This window comes from Lepisma saccharinum, chromosome 25 (genome assembly GCF_977018435.1).
Source record: "Lepisma saccharinum chromosome 25, izLepSacc3.1, whole genome shotgun sequence".
In the NCBI taxonomy this organism is placed as follows: Eukaryota; Metazoa; Arthropoda; class Insecta; order Zygentoma; family Lepismatidae; genus Lepisma; species Lepisma saccharinum.
The window spans coordinates 36,774,905-36,796,862 of NC_139253.1; the positions used below are offsets into that span (position 1 = coordinate 36,774,905).

Here is a 21,958-nt window from a genome sequence, read left to right on the forward strand (position 1 = left end):
AAAAAAAAAATATTGAAAGAAATAGATTTTAATTTGTGAATGTAAGAAAACATTAATATTATTGTATTCAGAAAATTTGCTACATATTATTTGGTTAATATTTCATATTAAGCTCGCCGTTACACACACACACACATATACATACATACTATACAAAAATACATATACATGCATACACAAACAAACGTATACATACACACACACGGGGCACGACCCTGTGCGAATCCATCCCTTAATATTTGCTACGAAAGACCTATTTCTGTCGACTTTAATGATCAGTGTAGCTTCACATCCCAAATTAAAAATTCTGGATAGATCAGTGGTTGCTTCCACTGCGGTTACCTCGGTATATTATACAGAAAAGAAGCAAAAACAACAGTTTTAAGTTTGCAAAATAAGATTATTAAGAATATCTTCGAGCAATAGTTAAAGTTACTCTCACATTTGATCATAGTTTAGTGGTGAAAATCACAATAGAAATAGGCTATAGAACGGAATAGAAATATGGTGAAGATGATAAAGCTTAGAAAGCAAGAAATCATGAGAGAGGAAAAACGAAACTCAAATCAACAAAAAAACGACGCTAAAAAAAGCTCTAAGCGGAACAAGAACATGGAACTCGAGCAACTACGAAGCAAAAAGCATCATCTCGAACACACGGGGAAACAGTTTCAGAAAAATACCACGAGATGGCAGCAGTGCATTCAAGGTCGGAGGACAACTACTCGCCAATGAAAATCCGGAGAACCTGGCAATGGGGAACCAATCAGAGTGTGGGGAGGAGTTTACCGGTGAAAGCAATCTTCCCCTCCGAGTGGGAAAAACCCCGCCTTCCGCTCTGTGATGCTTTCGACCAGACGAGAGGCAGACCGGCTTTCAACGAGGACGATCACACCCACGATGTGGTTTATTGCACCACAAATTAATGCCCTGTCAACAACAAAGTGTGCATTATTCAGCGGGGCAGACGTTACAATGCGATATTTAGCACCTTTATCTGCTGTGGACCACGTGCAAGTTGTCACTCACGTTTCCCGCTCACATTCACCTCCCTCCTCCCCTTTCAAAACCGAACCGACCATGCAATGTCACTAGATTAATAAGTTGGAAGAATACAGCACGAATAAGATCAGGTCAGCACTGCTTTATGAAAGTCCGTGTAATTCAAAAGTAAACCCTGTGAGTTCCGTAAAATATACTAAAAAATACAGGGTGTTTTGGAATAAAAATGACTCTAAATTTTGATCCTTTGAGCCTATTACATCTTTGGGACCATACCGTTACTTATAAATCACAGAGTCTTTAATAATCAAACGTTCAATCCCCGGTGGAGGCACATTGCACAGTGATTCCATTTTAACTGTATGGCCAGTCTACCTCAGCATAAAGTGATTGTAAAACAAACTTTCCCTTTCATCTAAATCATGATTTTTGTCATTTAGTGTCGCTTTTATGCCATGTTTGGCTAATCGCGATGATGAGGATGAATGATGAAAGAACACTCACTAAGAATACTCATGCTCAGGCCAGGATTCGAACCCGGGTCCCCTGACGAAGTAGCCGCTGTGATGAGCACTCCGCCACGGATGCCGGCAAATTCTTTTGGTAATCATGCATTTTCTTGGAGTTATCAAAAAATTTATTCAAGATTACCAAGGGTGCCATTTTTTTTTGTTTATGGTTACCAAAATGCTTAACCAAGCGTGTTTTGATAATTCATACAAATCCGTTTTTTCATGTAGTAAATATACTAAGGTCAGTTTCTTATTATTATTACTATTGTTAATATTTTTGGCCCGTTATGGTCCAGTCCAAGGTCCTTGGGATCGGTGCTCTCGCTGCCGTTGGTCCAATCGATAGGATGTATGGTTTCCACACAAAATATCGATTCCCGGAACTCGTAGGAATTCTTCCGTTGATGTCATTGCGTTAGCAGCTTTGGAGTTCGTCCAGGATCTCAAACATTGGTATCGTGGTGCCGATCACACGACCTCTACTGTGGATGAGATCCAGAAATTGCGGAGCCCTACGTTCACACCCGCGGTGGCTCAGTCGGTAACGCGTCTGACTACCATGCTAAAGGTCCCGGGTTCGATCTTTTCTAACGTTGGAAGCGGCCCCGGTGCCCACCCAGCGTCGAATAACATGGGTACCTGGGGGAAACCCTGGGGGGTAAAGGCGGTCAGGGGCGTGATGCTGATCACATCACCCCCACTCACGACCGGATCAAGAAAGTGTGGGGCGTTACCCCCACACCCCCTATACGCCTTCATGGCGTGGTGCTATGCACAGGGGAGCACTTTACCTTTTTTTTACCTTACGTTCACACCCTCTTGGTATGGTGCAATACACAGGGAATATTTATTTCATGATTATAAATAGGGTTTATTATACAATATCCCGAAAAGTCAAAAGTAACATTTAACCGCCTTTTTTTGTGCCTTTTCGTTCCTTGGTCGTGATTTTTTTACCAGCTCTGTTTATGCGTGAACTTTTACAGTAGGAAATTAGGCCTACCTGTAAAATTAAAAATAAAAACTGTATTTGCACTATAAAAACTTGATTGGATACTATATGACGGGTTGCCATCTAACCACGGTAAAAATTATATATGTGTGTGTGTGTGTATATAACATGTATGAGTGTGCGTGTGTGTTACCGACACCGTGTTTCCTTCTTATTCTAGCCGCTCTCCGTGACTATCACAGCTCATTACGACGCCAGGGGTGCCGTGTTCGAATCCCGGCCTGGCCATGAGTGTTCTTTGTGAGTGTCCCTTCATCAATTTCGTCTTGTCATCACTCATAATCATTATTGTGATTAGCCAAAAGTGACAGAAAAGCGACGCTAAATAAAAAAAAATGAAATCAAATAATCATTGTAGACACGGTAGAATGTTGTAAATTTTGTTACTTTCAAAAATTGTAACTATAACTCAGTTATTTTTAATAATGACACTCTGTATAGTTTATTGTTTAACGTAACCTACTGCGTAGACGGATCCTGTGTTCAAATTCCGATTATGAGACGGTGGTTTCTCTGCTGTTGTTCTGTTAGTCTGTTGTTCAGCCTAAAAGTATTCCGTCAACTTAAACTTATCCAAGGTATGCTTTTAGGCTGAACACCCTGTAGTTCATCAATTCGTCGGATGGAAAAAAGCGAAGTTAAATAAGTATAACACAACATGTAAATTATAATATGACGCGTCAAATTGATTATGCATAAATAATAACAGTTATTATATTAATATGGCCTCGATTTGGGGGTGACAAGAGAGGGCAACTGCGCTTACAGAATTATATTGAGTATTGTTATACGCAGGAAGGTTAATCGAGACTGGGCCTACAGTTTAAAGTGGGATCTTAATCACTCCACGGCGAATCGAACCCGGGACCTCTTGATTACAAGGCGCCCCGTTACTACCACGCTATCGGAGAGGCCCCTAATAGAATTATAGAATTATGAGGGAGTGAGAAATATTATATTGAAACTCAACAGAAGTTGATTTTTTTTTTTCGAAATTCATAACTGACCATGGCAACTAAATATGTGTGTAAAAAGAAACATAAATATCTTCTCATAAAAGTTGTTGAATTTCCTTAATACTCCCAGGCCAGCTTAAAAAAGATGAAAAAGAAAAATAGAGAAAAAAACAGAAAATGTAAAGAATGTGAAAGAAAAAAGAAAGTAGAGGAAGGGGGAAAATTGAACAGATGAATAAGAACGGATGATAAAACATCTGGAAAAAGATCAAATGTAGGAACATAAAAAAATAAAGCGTAAGGCATAAGCGTAAAAGGAAGAAAGAAGGCAAGGCAAGGGTGGAATAAAGGAAAGAATACGAGAGAATAAAAAGAAACGAAATTAGTATAAGAAAATAGGAAAATGCAAGGAAAGTAACCACGATATGCTTGTCGGGAATATAGCGGTAACCTATCGACTGTCATTGGTTCTGCATTAAGACCTTTCATTATAACGGAAAGAGAACTGTAACTCGTTGATGATGTCAGTTCTGGATTGCCTATATCTCCGCCTCTGTTTCTCATTATCGTTCGTTAATTATTAATTGGTTCCATGTATTCAATTTGAGCAATTTCTACGTTCATCTTCTATCTAATGATTCAGTTGTTCGCCGCATCAGTTTCTGACACGTGCGTACAAAGACACACATGCCCTTATTTGTGCCTGTCATAAAATATTAGGAAAACAATTTTAAAAAAAATGAAGACATAAACTTGGATTCTGGTGGTGATAGCATTACATGGCTATTTCATTGGTCGATTAATTGTCCTCGTTAACTTGTATTGCGACGTTAGGTAAATCGGAACGGGGAAAGATGACGATGGAAGGAAATTGGTGACGACATCATAAATACCATCCCAGCATTTGTCCAGAGCGACTGAGGAAAACACGGGTCAAGATGAATCTTCAACCCCCGCATCCTTGAGATGTCATATTAAACTGTATCGATTAGTCTATCTGTGTCTCCCGGGTTCGAATCCTCACCTGGGCATGGATGTTTGTGAGTGCCCGTTCATTAATTTCATCCATTACTCACTCATCCCCATCTTCGCAAATTAGCCAAAAGTGGCACAAAAAGCGAAGTAAAATAAAGTAAATCAATCAATGTATCTGTGTCAAGCAGTTACCAAATATAGTTTTTTTTTTTTAAAAAAAAAAATTAATAACTGAAAAAATAATAGTGTATGGTAGGCAGGAATACTACTTCTCGATATTCAGATGTAACCTATACGAGATGTCAAAGATTCGATCCTCTAGGTTCACAAACTTCTTTGTGATTCAATCTCTAAAAGAAGACGTGGTCAACACCGAGCTCTGATTACTATTAAAGTTTTTCCCCGTCAGATAGGGTTCTACCAAACAAACACAATTGCGTACACTGCAGTAGCAATTAAAATTATTGGACGTTGATAAACATTCGGTTTTATGTGGTAAGAAGTCATAGACCTTTGTTTCTGCCTGAAGTAATGGCGGTATGATAGCAAACCATTCGGGTCTGCCCAATGGCGTAGTGGTAACGTCGTCGCCTTGTAATCAAGGGGTCCCGGGTTCGATATCCCGTGGAGATACATAGTGGTTCGGATCCCACTTTAAACTGTACGCCCAGTCCAGATTAGTCTTACTGTGAATAAAGTGGGCTTAAAACAACAATTCAATCAATCAACAAACCATTAATTTTTGTCTGGTGCGGAACCTACTAACTCGGGAGCGAGTACCCTTGTTGGTAGTTTTCAAGTGGATTCATAGCTGCTAAGTTTGTAATTTTGCTGATATACATATTTATTTGCCTTATCTGAACATATACACGCAGCCACCCCCGATCCCAGGTCTAAACTTCCATGACAAAACTTACAAAGGTGTGAAAACTGTTTCCTTGTGAAAGGTCTACCACGAAACAATGGCTTGGAAACAGCCGTCTATAAATAACTAGCGTCTGAAGCCTGCACAGCATGAGAACTGTCCACGGTGTGGTCACCACTCTATTGACAGTATCCCGCCATCTCCAGTACAGGTGTTTCCAAGAAGGTAAAAGGTATTCTCTCCCCCGCGGGACAGGAAGTTATTTTTAAATGAACGCCGTTGAGGATTCACTGCGTTGCTACTTCTGTCGATTCAACCATCTTCGACACTGGCATGCTACTCTTTATAAAATTACACATTTTCCAGTTGACTTGACCTAGGAAACGAAGACTGCTCTCGTTGGTTCCTCCCCACGGCCTGTTCTTGCAACTCGGAAGGCCAATTTCATGGACAGCACAAAGCCCTATCGTTGCCAGCTGAAGCAAGAAACGGGCGTCCCTCAGGGCTTTTTACCCCTTTTGTTTCCTACTGCACAGGAGGTGGGGGCGGGGAGGAGCGGATAGCGTTCATAGCGATAAGCTGAAGCACGTGATCAGGTCTAACTTTCGTATTGCTCGTTAGGATCTCGTTCTGCAGGTAAGCTAATGTGAGTTGTGCTTTCTTTGCATGTTTGTTCTTGGTAATGCTTTAATCCGTGTAGTGTTGTAGGGAGTGGGATTTAAAGATGCGTTCTTGTTGGGATGGCAGCTTTGATGTGTTGTGCTTGGCTCATATGGGTAATCCTTGCAAGATGAAGACCGAATACCGTTACGCTGTCCACGTCTGTTGCTATAGATACAGTTGTTACCAGGACAGCATTCGGTTAGTGCCAAACTTGATACGTTTCACAGGAATGCCTTCTCTTGATTGGACATTGTGTCGTGTGTGATACGAAGTAAATGGAGAAGGTTAACAAGAACTGTCTGAATTTTCTGTGCGTGCGTGTGTGTGTCTGCACACGTGGAAGGTAGTGACACATGCAAAATTTTATAACGCACTTTTTTATTTTGGTCCTGACCTGCAGCGAACGTATTTTTACGACAATGTAGCCTCGGGAGTTGCCCGGCTTGTGGTGGACTTATGCGTGGTTTATGTTCTGGTATGTTTTGTTTGGCTAATATTTACAATTGGATTGGGGGGAGGGGGTTAGTGGTCGTGATGAATGTGAAATCATATTGTGTCCAGAATTTTCATGACAGACAACTACAATGCAATCGTATAGTATGTTGACGGCAAAGACACGCTATTCGGCAGTCAACCCCCCCCCCCCTCTGAAATAAAATCGTAAATACGGAACTGATGTAGACTATACTTTCCATATTAAAAATGTGATCGTCAATATTCTGTGACGTACCGCGAGAATGACACGAATAAACACACCTTGAAGACATAAGTCAATGTCTTGCAACTGTAATTAAAAACCTCAATTTATGTTCGATTTTAGCGATAATTTGTTCCATTAATTCGAATATAGACAATAACATTACACAAGAAACTTATAATTTAGAGTAATCATCTGAAAACAGTCCACGCGTACCCTAAAAAATGAAAAATTTGAACGAATCGCAGGGGATTGATGTTATTTGCATACGACGTGTAGTAAATGCAGTGGAAAACGTTCACCATCACTTTTACGATGAATAAGATTGCATGTTCAAAATTGTTATTTGCACCAGTAGAAGGAAAACTTTGATGCTGCTCTTTATGCCTCACATCCACTCATAAATAGACCTGTTAATATCATCCAGTATTATTATTTGCTGTGCAAAGAGCTTACAGGCTTCCCCGATGGCGTACGTCGTCGCCTTGTAATCAAGGAGATACGGTTCGATATGCGGTGGAGACACCTAATGGTTTGGATCTCACTTTAAACTGTAGGTCCAGTCCCGATTATCGTTTCTGTGCATAAAGTACACATAATGCAAAAACTTAAAGAGCTTGTGCTTGCACTTCCGTTTGGTGTTTGTTTTCTCTTAACAAGAACTCTCGAGATAAGTTGTGAATTTTTAACATTTTTTTTTTTATTACTGGACTCGCGCTTGGCCGAATGATTAGAGCTCTTAACCTTTGGTCCCACTCCCAGGTTCGATCTCCGGTGGGAGTCCTAAAATTCGGTCATCGGAATCGAGAAAACACTGGGGAACTACTTGATAGGAAGAAAACCAGATAACAGCGGCGATGGGACTCGATCCGCTAACCATGCACCCATTAATCCACTGAAATGCAGCTTAGTTGACGTTGGCCTTTATTATTATTACTCTTGTTGTTGTTTCAGTGTCTTTTAAAGGCAAGGAACCAGCCGAATACTATTTTATTTACGATTTGCACACACATCAGACACATACACACACACAAGACAGAATACTACTAGGCCCTATTTTGTTTGCCTGTCCATACTCTGACCATATGATTTTTAAATGTTTCAATATAACCGGACAATAATATTAATAATGCAGTATTTCAAAAAAGTATAGATTTTTTGTGAAATAACGGCAAATTGTTTGATTGAGAATCTTATTTGAGTTCAGGCATTTTTATTTCACTGTTGTGTCGTGTATATTGTATATACTAGTACATATATAATGTGAAAGATATTCGGAGAGATTCAGCAACACTATTCTACGTACGTCCACTGCTGGAACAAAGCCACTCAACAAATCCACGTGACTTGAGAGGAATCCTATTAGGCAGGTTTGTTGCACGTATGTGTATGATCAAATCGTGCCAATTGACTAAGATATTAGTAATTGTACGGTCATCAGTAGACAAGGAATTAGGAATTACTCAGACCCAAGGGACTATTTTCTCACAAGTCACGTGGTTTTGTTTACAAGTCTAGAACCGTTATTTTTGTTTCAATGTTTACCAGTTGCTACTATCTCATATTGATTAATTGAAGTTTCGAGTAAATGAAACGAACAAAAATATACCTCTACATACAAAAGATTTGCCATAATTTATTTCTTCATTTTCAAGTCATCTCCAAAAACACAATCGTGGGAAAATTTGTAGAATTCGGGGCACGAATTATTCTGATTATATTCTAATCTGTATTATTTTTTCTCTGCGTTTAAACTGTAACTTTATATGCTTGATACTTGTGAATTACTGAAACTTTGTCTCGCTAAGAATGCAATACAAATGACAACATTTAAATCAGTGATGTATTAAATGGTAGGGTGAGGATTTTTGTATATGTGCACTGCATGATTTTTACCTTGCCCAAAATTCGTATGCTTTTTACAGACTAATCATTTCACTTGATTTGGATTATCCTGTTGAAGCTTTATATTGCTTATAAATGCTTATTTGTGAGGTTAGTACATAAGCATTTTTCCTGCTCTTTGTGTCAGCATTAAAGAAATAGCCGATATCACCCGATCGACGTCACTAGTTAGGTGAATGTCAATCTTGAAGGGCAATAAGTAGTAAATTTAAAAAAATCAACAATTGAATATTGTGTCATATTGTAACTATGGCACATAAGAGATTTTAACATGAAATGCTGACCAAAGTAATGCAATGCATGTTCTGTTTCCATGTGATTGCAATTAAATACAAAATTATGCTCTGAAATTATCGGTCATTTTACACGTACGTGTATAATGCCAGTTTGTTTAAATTGTAAATATGTAATGTGTTAATTGCAGTGGCGGCGATTGAATGCCAAATGGGGGTGGGGGGTGGGTTAGGGTAGTTTACTTTATTTTGGTAGACAAGGCTTAGCATTAATAGGTCATAGTGCGGGGGCAAAAAGTGGAGGGCAACTGCCCTCCTAATCCCCGCCAGTGGATCATTAACTTACATCTTTACTTCCTATACAAAGCATACTACACTATTTTTTAACGTAGGTTAAGTTTACTAAATTCTTAGTACATATTTTGCCATGTTAGTTTATATACTCCACCCCATTTGTGATTAGTGTAAACGCCCTCGAAATCAAAGATTGCCTGGTGAGGCACGGGTTGCTTGTTTCTTGATTATTCACAGCGATAAGCGGCCCGCAGGCAAAATTCCCTGCATGAAACTTGTTTAAGTGTGTACAGAGCATAAATATTATATAAAATATCACTGACATTGTAATGGAAGGAAAGTTTCATTAAACAAGTGCCACTCAAACTTTTTGCACCAATAAAAAATAACACAATGTCTTGCAAAATAGTAGGCATGCAGAAACTGCATTGTTTTGTTTCGCAGTGTCGGCTATTTTTTAAATTTATACCTACTACATATTTCTATAGTATTCATGATTTCATATGCGATTTTTCTATAGCATATACTAATGGTGTATAAATTCTCGTTATATGTCTTAAGAGCCAAGTAGCATGGTGTCTTACCAGTATAGGAATCTACAGAGAAAGGGAATGAAACTCGATTTACATAAGGCCTGTTCTGCAGGGAACCATAAAGCTGGTATCGCCGTCACAGTCATTCATCAATCTTTACGGTTGCGACTAACCTAGATTTGGGGTACAACGTTAAAGGACTAAATACGAAAGTAAACGATCCTTATATCTGAGGACAAGCAACAACAAGAAAACTTATCGGTGCCTACGTTAAAAGTAGAGGCTGTAAACATTCCAACATGCATCATAAACAAAGTAGAGGGCGAGAATTGGAAAAGAGACCACCTCAAGTACTGTAGTTCCAATCGGTACAGCCTTGCTAATCTGTGCAGTGGTAGAGTGCGAGGGTAGGATATTTCAAATCGACTTAGTTCCATTTCTTTTGTATATTGGCTATTAAAGCAAAACCAGCATAACTTATTGTCAACTCGCTCCGCGCTTCCAATTACGGAATCACCCCATGTGATATTTTGAGTTGCTGTTATGTCTGAATCTTCAAACGAATTGGAAAGAACTGGTACTAAAGCAAAGGATTAATGTAATTCCTCCCCAAAATACTGATATATAGAAAGCAACTAATTATCTTTTTTATCTTTCCTTTCCCAACAGAGCTTTTTGAGGGTAAAATATGAAGGCCTGAACTTTCGGTGAAGCAAAGGACAAACTCCGTCAAAGAGTGTTTATTTACTCACGTGAATGAGTAAGCCTTTCTACCTGTTTGTAAGGGGGGAGGGGGGGCCAATGACTCAACAGTACGTTCGTCGGAAGCTCTCTAATCTGTTTGAGATGGATTCACTCACAAATATTTCCAGTCGAAACCTCAAGAGGATTATCCCAGCTTTACGTACGTACCTGCTCGGCTAGGCCTACTTCTGAAGGCACTTCACTCAAAGGAAAAACCTAGGAACAGTGGTCCACAAATATTTTTGGTTTCATGTTACTCGGGATCCCTCTGCAGTTCAGCTGTGTTGAGGCTTCCGAGGTCAAGTGACCCCAAATTACAGGGTTGACAGCTGTTATTGACGCCTGGATACCACGATCAACAGCACAAGACATGTCTATTGGTAACCCTGTTACAGGAGGGGACGGGTTGTGGATGGGAATTAGAGTCCTCAAACTTGAACCGGATTCTCCTTCTAAAGTTTTACTATTACTTGTCCTCAAGTATAAATGGCTGTTTAGATAGTACCAAGTAACTCTATTTCCTTGATATTTTCCTCTCCAGCCTTTGACGATTCATGAAAAGTACCATAAGTGCACATTAGCGATTGTACCGAGAACGAGACAGGTCTCTGTAAAATCGAAAGAAGACGAGGAGCTAGTCTCGTTTGACTTTCTATTCGAAACATTTACCTAAACCAAAATAACTTTCCCATACGACTTTATCACACACATCAATCGGATTCTTTATAGTTAATTCAGGATTTTGTTTGTAGTAACTATGAATCCAATTCATTAGTGGCAATTGTGAATCTCTGCTGCGTGGTTTCATGTATATTAAAAGTAAAAGGCCATTTTTGTGTCGATATTTTGTGGCCCCGAACAGACAAAAAAAAGAGGATGATACAGACAACAGTCTGCAGAATCTCTTCGATGGAGGAACAAAAAAAAAAATTTTTTTTGGAAACGACACTCCTGCTCTCCAAGAACTGCTTACATTTGAAATTCTAGTGTTCCTGTGACGATCCTATTAATGGTTTTCTTGCTACTGCCAGTTTCCTATGGCAATTCATGGAATGCTCGGATATGTAATTTTCGGTCGAGGGACTATGGCCCTCCTCCTGCTCCCTTCATTTCGAACACCCTACGATAGAGTTATAAGAATGTCGAGTGGTAAGACCGTGTTCGTAGGCGTAAGCATGTGCTGTAAGGTGCGAAAATAATATACTCTATTAAATATCAATGTAAATAATATGTACTTTCTGGGGTTAATATTATTTTCATTCATTTGACATTTCGACATACTTATACAAAAAAAATGTCGGATGAATATAAAGAATATCAACGACAAAAGTTCAATTTCTACATCTGATATTTAGCCGACCTTCGTGGAGGAGTGGTTAGCACAGTGCTACAGCGCCAGGTATACCGGATTCGAATCCCGGACTGAGAGTGTCCCTTTATCAAATTTACTATATCATTAATCATTTTCATTTTCACGATTAGCCAAGAGTAGCAAAAAAGTGAAGTAAAATAAATAAATGAATTTCCGATATTTAATGTAACGGACCCCAATTATCTTCTTCCCTCATATATTTCTTTGTATTAATGACCGATACTGCTTTTTCTCCTAGTGCTTAATTTTTCTCATCAACAGTGTTTTTCACCGTTATATCTCAATCATGATGCATTTCCTGCGATTTTTTAAAAGAGGCATTTGTTGTCATTGGATATTGACTGTCCAAGTTGTCCAGTCCCAATTAGCCCCAATGTGCATAACGTATAGACTTAAGCAAACGTTGATGTCAATCCTTTGAAGGAAGCGGATAGCACGATAGGTTTTTCATACAACTGGTCAATTTCCATTTGATTTGTTACTAAAATGTAAATACTGTCTGAAGCAGAGTCTTGGATGGAAACCTTCCATGCATTACGTTTCCTACACGTTACGGAAACAGAAAAGATTTTGAGAGGATGTTCTTGCTCACCGAAAGACCCGTAGGAGTAAAGCATCGACCTCGCTTGAGAGAGAATTAGGTCCCTTTGCTTCTTAAAAATTCTGCCAGAGAGCTCCCATTGTATAAGGGAGGTATTGTTCAACTTAAACCCCAGTAAATGGGTCTTCAAGAGTTAGCTTTCTGCGTTTTGTCTACCTTAGAAGAAAAGCTGCACGAGTCAAGGAGACTACCTTGGAGTTCACCCCCCGTCTTTATTATCGTAGCAGAAAAATCGACATTTTGACATAATTTGGAGATACGGAATGAATGTGCCCAAAATATATGTACTCCGTGCTTATCTGTTGGTTATTATTTGACTTATTTTACTTTTAAAATCATTTTTATTCTGAACTAAATCTATTGTTTTTTTTATCAAATAGGCGGAGTTTATATGAACTATGAGAAATAATTTTCGAAAAATATCTGCCTGTGAGTGTCCTAAAACAGCAATGAAAACCTTGGTAGCACTAAAGAAGACATACCCGATTTTGTAGTAGGGTTATTATATCTTGATATATATTGTTTTTCAATATGGTGACCTTTTGACTGTCCAAGAGTAGCAGAAAAGCGAAGTAATAAGTCAACCTCATTTCCACGTAGTAAATCCCGGTAACTGCAGTCTCCAACGAGGTTTCTGGCGTCCACGATTTCGAAACAGTATGCTTTCTGAACATTTGTTAGTGTATACGGACTTGCGGGTTGCAACAGGACACCCCCCCCCCCCCGGAAATTTACAGAGAATACTACAATCGCTGTATTTCTAGTGCCGCTCAGAACTAAAGCTTTTTTATTTCTGAAAGATCACAATTGTAGCCTCCTTATATGCACAAATTGACTTTTTCAAAACTGGATATTTCGAATTTAATAATAATAACGTCAATAACAAAAACCTTGGTAAAGTATACATAGTGTGATCTAGCAAGAAAGTGCACAATAAGAGATGGTGCAAAGTAACACGAAGTGTGGTCTTTCGAATACATAAACATGTGTAACATAACAGCTGTTTTCGTGGTAAATGGCTGTCTTCAGCTCCATGGTGTCTTGTTACACTATTGGCTCTCAAACAACTCCAAGTATAGAGGCATTTAATAGTCGATTAAGTGATGGTTACACTTTTTCTGACAACTCAGTAGCATATTGTTTTGGAGTGTATGAATTAAGGTTAGTTATAAACATTTTGATTTATTACGCGTGTGCATTTATTAGTATATATGATCTCTATTGCAGGTGGCAAAAGTGCAATCTCGCCGTGGATTTCTCGTGCAGCTACCCAGGGCCAGGCCGCCCTGCCATGGCCTATCTGAAGTCCCCTCACTACCCGGTACCCGGCCTAGGGTTTGGGATACCTCCGTCTGCAGACTCCGTTCATCCTGCCGTAGGGTTTTCCCCAGGTGAGATTCCGAACTGTATTCTTCCTATGAAGGGGTCCTCTCAGGCTATGGACCAGGGGAGTTCTAGAAGATTCTAGAGATAATGTTAAAGTTCCTGAATATGAGGGTGACATTAGCTCTCTCGAATCTTGTTTAGAACTCATCTGGCAGGTAATTCTACCTTGTACTTCGTCATTAGGATGTTGATTTATAGGCACGAAAGTAAGCAGTGGACATGAAATGAACTCTGTCGTCCCGGGAATCTCTGGAGCGGGCGAACGAAAACGAGTTTCTGCGCAAGTAGTGATTCGAGAGGGGGAGGGGGAAGTGAGTGCAGCTACCAGACGTTTGCAGCAGCGCGCACTGCTTTCCTCTTCTAACTCTCTTTCTCCCCTCCTCTTCCGTTCTGTGCCACCTTGCTCCACATATTCCAGAGACAGAGTATAGTCAATTGTACAGTCATGAAAAAAATACTCCCCCCATAGCGCCTTAATACCAGTATTCTTATGGGGGAAGTATTTCTTTCCACGACGACTGTACACTTATCGACTTGAATTTTTCCATTCCATTTTATTACCTTATTTTTTTATGTTGCTTTTTCTGTTACATTTTGCTAGTTCTGACAGTGATTATGGACTGGTTAGATGAAATTGGCAACGGGACACTAACGAATCAAGATATTACTATCTACGGTATACTGTGGGGAGAGCCCAAGTAACAAAAGAAAGTGGTAATAAACGAAAAGGCATTTTAAGGCAAGATTTTGAAAATTGGTAATTTTTGGCACTATAAAAATATGTTCACGCTCGAAACAACATGATATGACTTAAAAACATAAAAGCCTATGCAAATTATTATTATTATTTTTTTAAGCAGATAGACTCATCGCTTGTTGCTAGGAAAGATTCAAGGCGAACTCTATATTTCTGATTTAGCCCTGGTAATTTGTTTACATTCAGGAGTGCAAGAAAATGCATAAGACCTAATGGAAAAACTGTAAGAATTTCTTTGAGATGTACACTTCTTAATGTTGATAAACATAGTTAAATTGTTTTGAAGAGCTTTTAAAAATGATTTGAACTTTTGTTAGCATTTTTTTGTGTTTGGGACTAGTTTCTGTCAACAAGTATAATTGTACATAAAATATAAAACACATACATAACTCGATGAGACAGGAATAAAATATATTAGTCAGAATCATGCGTGTGGCTTCACTAGAAGGAATTGAGGGAAATACTTTTTCCATGAAAATGTTAATATTACTTTCTCCCATACAATGGGATTTATGCAGAATTTTTTATTTCTTTGTACGAGTAATGCGTATAAGGGGAATACGAATTCAGATAGTTTGTGATTAATTTATGACAAATGGATGTTTTCATTGCTATGTTGCAATTTACTACCAAAATAGAATAGGTTAGGAACACTTCTAAATAAATTGTGCAGCGATTTAATACAATCGCCGATGAATTATATTAAATGAAGTGAATTACGCTCATATGAAGCGTTCGGGAGGGAGTTTGCAGTGACAAGCTTATGCGACCCATTAGGGAGAGAACAACAGGCCCGCATGGAGGGATAGGCTGACGCCTAGGGCGCTATACACAGAAGGGCGCCATTCAAAGACTTTCCTTATTTTTGAAGGCAACGAAGTCAGAATTTGCGACGGGGAAGAAAAACTACTTGAGCTCGTCAATGAGTCAGGAGAGGTTAAATAATATCTCAATGTTGTCAATTGAAAATTGAAATTGCAAAAATGGTCAATTTTGATAGAAAAAGTGACTATTTTGCTTCATTGATAGCAAGAAAAGTTAAATTCTAATTACAGTATTTTCTTTGAGATATCAGTCGGGTTTTATAAATATTTTGTAAACTTTACATGGTTTATAGCCGGCCTCCGTGGCGGAGTGGTGAGCACAACGCGCTACGACGCCAGAGGTCCCGATTTCGAATCCCGGCCTGGGCACGGGTGTCCTTTGTGAGTGTCTCTTCATCAATTTCGTCTTATCGTTACTCATCTTCATCTTCGCGATTAGCCAAAAGTGACAGAAATGCGAAGCAAAATAAACTCAATCAATCAATCATGGTTTATAACGATGTTATTTTTTCAAGTGGAGTTGAATAATTTTAAATCACAAATTTTTCGATTGAGAACATACTGCACACTGTATAGTTTATCTGAATTATTATTCCTAACCTTTTTTTATGCTTTTACTTGTAGCTTATATTCTGGTAACACACTGCAGGTATTTTCTGTTTCCCAAAGTAGTAGTAATAGTACGTTTTAAAGAGAAGTTCTTCAGACACTAAATCATAACTGAAATACTCTTAAATATATTAAACTTTTCTTAAAATCAGTAATGCAAACTACGAATCTTTAAATAAAACCTATATTATTTTTACTCATTTCAAAATTCGTATAAATATCACAAAGTATGGAAGAAAATATCGAAGGATGCACATACAATGTCGGTGCTTGGTAGTGCGGGAGGGGAGGGGGATCACAATCCTGCCTAGGGTGCTAAAATATCTATAGTTACGGGGCTGAGGAATAATGAGGGAAAAAATCATTTGAGGAGGGGAATGGACGGGCATTATTCTAAAAAGTGATTTGACAATCTCCCAATAAGAAAATTTACCTGTAGGGGACCTTGGGTTAAACATTAAAAGGATAGAATGAGTTTACGAGAACCATCCAACTTATTCTTTGCAGGTCGTCAGTGGTTAGCAATCAAATCCTTACATACATTTCCACTTGAGCCACGAGTGCGCCGGAGATAATCGAGTCAAACAGAAAAACAAACAAGCGAATGAATACAAAGTACACCACGGCACTAAATCGCCCAAGTATTGCATAAAGAACATTTTATGACCGCGTAGGCGTGGTAGAGTCACACGAAGCGGTAGTCATATTTTAAAACCTGACGGCAGAAGACACTTGACAGGCCACGACTGTTCAGACTTGAATGAAGACTGCCAGCAAGCCGTCACGTCACAAATTAAAGTAGTGATTAATGTTGCGGAGTCGGACCACCGCAACACCTTGTTGTTGAACAAGTGTCATCTCGTTAGTTCCGCCTACTTCCCAGATAAGAGAGACTCAGCAAGAACCCAATTAAAAGCTTGTTTCCGAAACAGGCCTTTGAAATGAGCGTATTCAGACGGGAGGATCTTCCTTTACTAATTTAGCACACACCGAGCATCATTATTCCAACATTTATCAAAACGCTGTCGGAATATCTTCAGGATTATTTAAAACAGAACCACTTTCTTGTGTAAAAATCAATGAGACGTGTAATCAAGTCAAAATTCGTAACATTTGCACTCTTCATCTGATCTCTGGCGTTCTTCCATTGTTCACGATGTTAATTTAACTCATGCGTTACTGCCTTGGGTACTCTCATATGAATCTTCATTCTCCTTCAGTATTATTCAACATGGTGAGATTTGAAATATTTTCAAATTACATAATATTATAATGGCTCGGAAGTTGATGACAAATCATCTTTTTTCTAAGCCTTGAAAACAATGCTAAACTTGATATCTGTCCGTTTCCCTTCAGTTAGAACCGGAAAACATTATATTTATAATGCATTTTTCGGCCTTATTTGGCTTTTAGGTAATTTTTCAGTATTTCTTGTCATTTTTCTTTAATTTTTAGCCTTATTTTTGTTCTCTCTTCTTGTTTCGTCAATTTTAAATTCATTTGCTACCATAACTTATATAATTTTCTGACATGGTCCTTTTAGCAAGTTCGCTATTAATACGGGCAATGGAAAAGTACGTACAATATTATTTAAACATAAATGTTTGGCAATTCCTTAATAATTTATTGTGGCAAATTTACTTTTCCTCCAGCAAACTTAAAGTACTTTGTGCAAAGCCTACTTTGATGTTCCCTTATAGGTTCTGTGGTTTTAAAGTAAAATTAGTCACAATATTTAAAATAATATAGTCTGATGTACGCGAAAAACTACCGTATTTTCAGATGCTGGCCGACTACTGTATCGTGGAAGGTTCATTCTGAAAGATGATGAATGACTTATGCAGAAAAACCTCGCGGTGTATTTTATGTAACCTTGAAATAAAAATTGCACTTAATTGCTCTTATCCCTTTGCTTCAGTAGTTTAAAGTACCAATCAACGGGTTTTATCGAATTAATCAACTACTCTCTTGCAATTTTATGAAAAAATCCAGCTTTCATTATGAGAGCGAAAATTATTTCTAAGTCAAGAATTTTAAGATTATTCTATAGGTCATTTTTGACATTTTTTAGGTCATCAATTTCCGAGCCGTAATTATAAGTTTTATTTAGGACCCAAAAATAAGAGAAAGATGTAAATAAAACACAGGTACTCATACCTCCTCCAAACGACTCGAAAGCTATGTATGTAATTCTTCTCTAATCATTTACTTCCTTAGTTTTTATACTTAACTCACAACTCACCCCAAAATTCTACTGTTTTATTTTTTATAGTAAGCGTTTTAACTTTTTCATATTTAACATTATTCACACTTGCCGTTTCGTAACCGGTGAAAAAGTACTAGGAGTACTTCATATATTTGTAGAAGCATAAATCACGGGAACTAGCGAATACAAAAATACAAGTAATTGATATTTTATATATTCCCTTCTTCGGATCCAGAATAGAAAATTTTGTCACGATTTAAGCATGCGAAGAAATCTGAAATCACCTTTTCCATTCGAATGTGGTGACCCACACGAAAATATGTTTTCTACAAAAGTTGTATGGAATTAAGAAAGTTATCAAACAATTGGTCACTGGACCCTCTTTACTGTTTGAAATTTTCAAGGCACCCCCCACCCCAACATGGCACCTAGCATGTTCAAAATTCCACCTTCCGACTCGTCCCATGCGTTTTTATGAGGTGATTCGTATATAGTTTGTGCAGTTTATTTTCAGTTTCGAAATCTTTAGCAGCATTTTAAAATAAATACAGTGTAAAATGTCTCTTAATTGTACGTACTGTGCCATGGGAGAAAGACATTGAAATCCACAACTGAAGGGGAGGTTTGTGGTGACCCTCCAATATCTTCACCGTCCTCTTCGGCCAGGTAGTTTGCGGTCCGCAGGTGACCAAGGAGATGAGAAAACGCTCGAATACGGCAGCCGCGATGACAGCTCTGTGCCGATATTCCCGCCATCCAAGTGGCACTTTTCAGTAAACATGTCATTCAAAACTTGCTGCTCCGTGGCAAAACGTAACCACTATAGCGCCCTTACATGTCAACAAGGGAAGAAGTAGCCGGTTGCCCAGCACCTGCAGCAAACAAGACCGAAATACGATCCGATAGGGGCAAACATCAAGCTTTGAGACCTAAAAACAGCCATTTTCTGGGGAAATGTTTTTCCTACTGTAACCGCCATTATTGGAAGCTCCCGTTTCTTTCTTTCCTTGTTCTGAATGGTATCTTCGGTCATGTGAAGGTGATGCCCCATTCAGTTAACTCTTGCTGGTCGCGGTTGGGTCAAAGCTATGGAGTGGCAAATTAGCCTTTTCCTTTTTCCCGAGTCTGTCGGTTACATTTAGAGTATCGAGAAAGTGCATTTACCCGTTCAGTTCCGCTACTGACATTTGTTTTGTACTCGAGGGATGGACAGATGTTCATGTCTGAATTTATATTTTGGCATGATCATTCTTGCTCAGTTCTGAGCAGTGAAATCTTTGCCCAGAGCTCGACATTGGACTTTCCGAATACTATTTAAGCTTCTAAAATAAGTTTAATATTATAACGTGTAAGACGCTTGATAGGTCAGAAAAGATAATGGATTATAAGTCCGACAATTCTGATGGATTTGATATCAATCAATCAATGATTTCCATTGTGAAAGGACTTTGCTAAGTTACTGAAATGTTTGATAAAGTCATACTTTCAGAGTTACCAACTCTTTCTCTCTGTTATTTAAACACTTATTATTTACCCTGTTGTGAAAGCAACTAACTATAACTTAGGCAAAGCAAATTAAAAGTGCAGGGAACAAAGAAAGAAATCTCATATCCCACTTGACATATAGCCTATTGATGTGTTCAGACGTTGGCAACACTATATTTTGTGACCTGTGAAAGACTGACACGAGAAAAGCTTCTCCCTGTTCTTGCATGCAATAGTACACAAAACCCTGCTTGACTTGATTTGGTTTTTGTTATTTAGCATCTATTTTCTGCCACTTTTGGCTAATCGTGACGATGAGCGATGATATGATGAAATTGATGAAGGGACACTCATAAAGAACACACATACAAAGGCCGGGATTCTAACTCAGGACCCCTGGTGTTGTAGCACACTGTGATAACCATTCTGCAACAGAGGTAGGCTCAAAACCCTGCCGTAAAGTTAAGCTCTTGCTTTGAGACCTTTTCCGATAGGAGATGTGACGTGGCTACTTCTAGAAATGTTAACAGTTTTTCCTTGTTGCATAACAGCAAAAGTTTTTGACTAATAGTTGCATGTGCTATGTTTCAGTGTCAAGCTGAAATGTGGTTTCTGTACAACTTGTGCAAGAATGGTGCTGAGGTGTTTAACTTCAAGCCGACAGTCATATCTGGAGCAAAGCCTTCCAGAGGCAATTTCTTCTTTCCCTTCTTCCCCATTTAAACCGTGGGACCATTATGTCGTCATGGCAACGGAAAGACAAACAAAGATCTGAAGATGGTGTCTTCCCTTCTTTTCTCCGTTCGGTGATTTATAGGGCATGTAGAAGACCAATCAATCATCCTCAATTTACTTTGAAAACATATTTATGAAATTTAACGAGCTGAATTGGTTTGCTGTTCGCTTATGTAAGTGCGGGTAATTATTCTGTACTACCTTCTATATAATGGTCTCCAGTATATAGTAAATAGATAATGAATCGGCTCACAATTCATATAATTACTGCGATTAGCCATTCGTTCCTTGGTACTCTAAATACCTAGTCTTACCATAAATACTGTCACAAAGTTTTAAGTAAATTGACACAAAATGCTGAGAGATATTGTAATATCCTAATAACATTACTGAAATGGATGCATGACACACGCACTCATTCCGTAAGTCTTTGTGGCCACGCATCAATGGAATTACGCAATACATCGACTGGAAAATGAGCAACTGCCTTCAGAAGAGACCGACCGCTTTAAACTTTCAATATTGGGATGTCTCTTCTTGCAAGCCATCTCCTGAAGCTTGGACCACAATTTGTAGTCCAAAGGGTATAGGTCCGGACTTGCAGAAGGCCAATCTGAAGTGGAAATGAAGTCTGGCACTAGTGTTGCCCACGAGACGAGATTTTGGCCTGTCTCGTCTCGTGCTCGTCTCATGGAAATGCTGTCTCGTCTCGAAAATATTAGTTTGTCTCATGACACACGGTCAATCTCGTCCCATATGTTGGGGCTGAATCCTGCTCCAGTTCTGACCATGGAAGAGAGTGTTGTTGACATTCTTGACTAGTCTCTCAAGCACTGTCTGCTGGTACACTTTGGCTGATGTTTTTACCCCTTTTTCACAGAAATGTAGCGTGCCCTCATAGCAAATGTTCCAGACTTCATTTCCACTTCAGATTGGCCTTCTGCAAGTCCGGACCTATACCCTTTGGACTACAAATTGTGGTCCAAGCTTCAGGAGATGGCTTGCAAGAAGAGACATCCCAATATTGAAAGTTTAAAGCGGTCGGTCTCTTCTGAAGGCCGTTGCTCATTTTCCAGTCGATGTGTTGCGTAATTCAATTGATCCGTGGCCACAAAGACATACGGAATGTGTGCGTGCTAAGGGTGACCATTTTGAATATTGATTTGTGATTTTGATTTGTCATGCATCCATTTCAGTAATGTTATTAGGATATTAAAATATCTCTCAGCATTTTGTGTCAATTTACTTAAAACTTTGTGACAGTATTTATGGTAAGACTAGGTATTTAGTTCATTCCCTTTAGTGTAAAGGGTCCCGGGTTCAGCGACAGTTATTCCAAAAGAGGACGTAACATCTCCCTGTCATTTATTTATATATTCCATGTGCCATTTGTAAACTGTAAGCACTACATACTATACAGCGCAATCTTTTTCCTTTCAGTAATATTTTTTACTGTTGTCCATCTACATATTATGAATAGATATAATTTTCTCAACCTTAGTTTTACATTACTGCATTGTTTCTCATGTCAAGATAAGAATGGAGCTTATATGGTTGTTATTAAAGTAACCAGAAATTTTTGGAAGTCACGT

At 38.7% G+C, this 21,958-nt stretch overlaps 1 protein-coding gene across 1 annotated transcript in view; it reads left to right on the forward strand.

Annotated features, from left to right (window-relative positions):
• The window catches only part of LOC145978919 (uncharacterized), a 123,220-nt gene that overhangs the window by 74,054 nt on the left and 27,208 nt on the right, over positions 1-21,958 (forward strand). The window contains exon 3 of the mRNA XM_083111893.1: positions 13,592-13,755. Within this exon, the coding sequence (XP_082968019.1) occupies positions 13,656-13,755 (100 nt within the window). The 5' untranslated portion in view covers positions 13,592-13,655. The remainder of the gene's footprint in view (positions 1-13,591; positions 13,756-21,958) is intronic.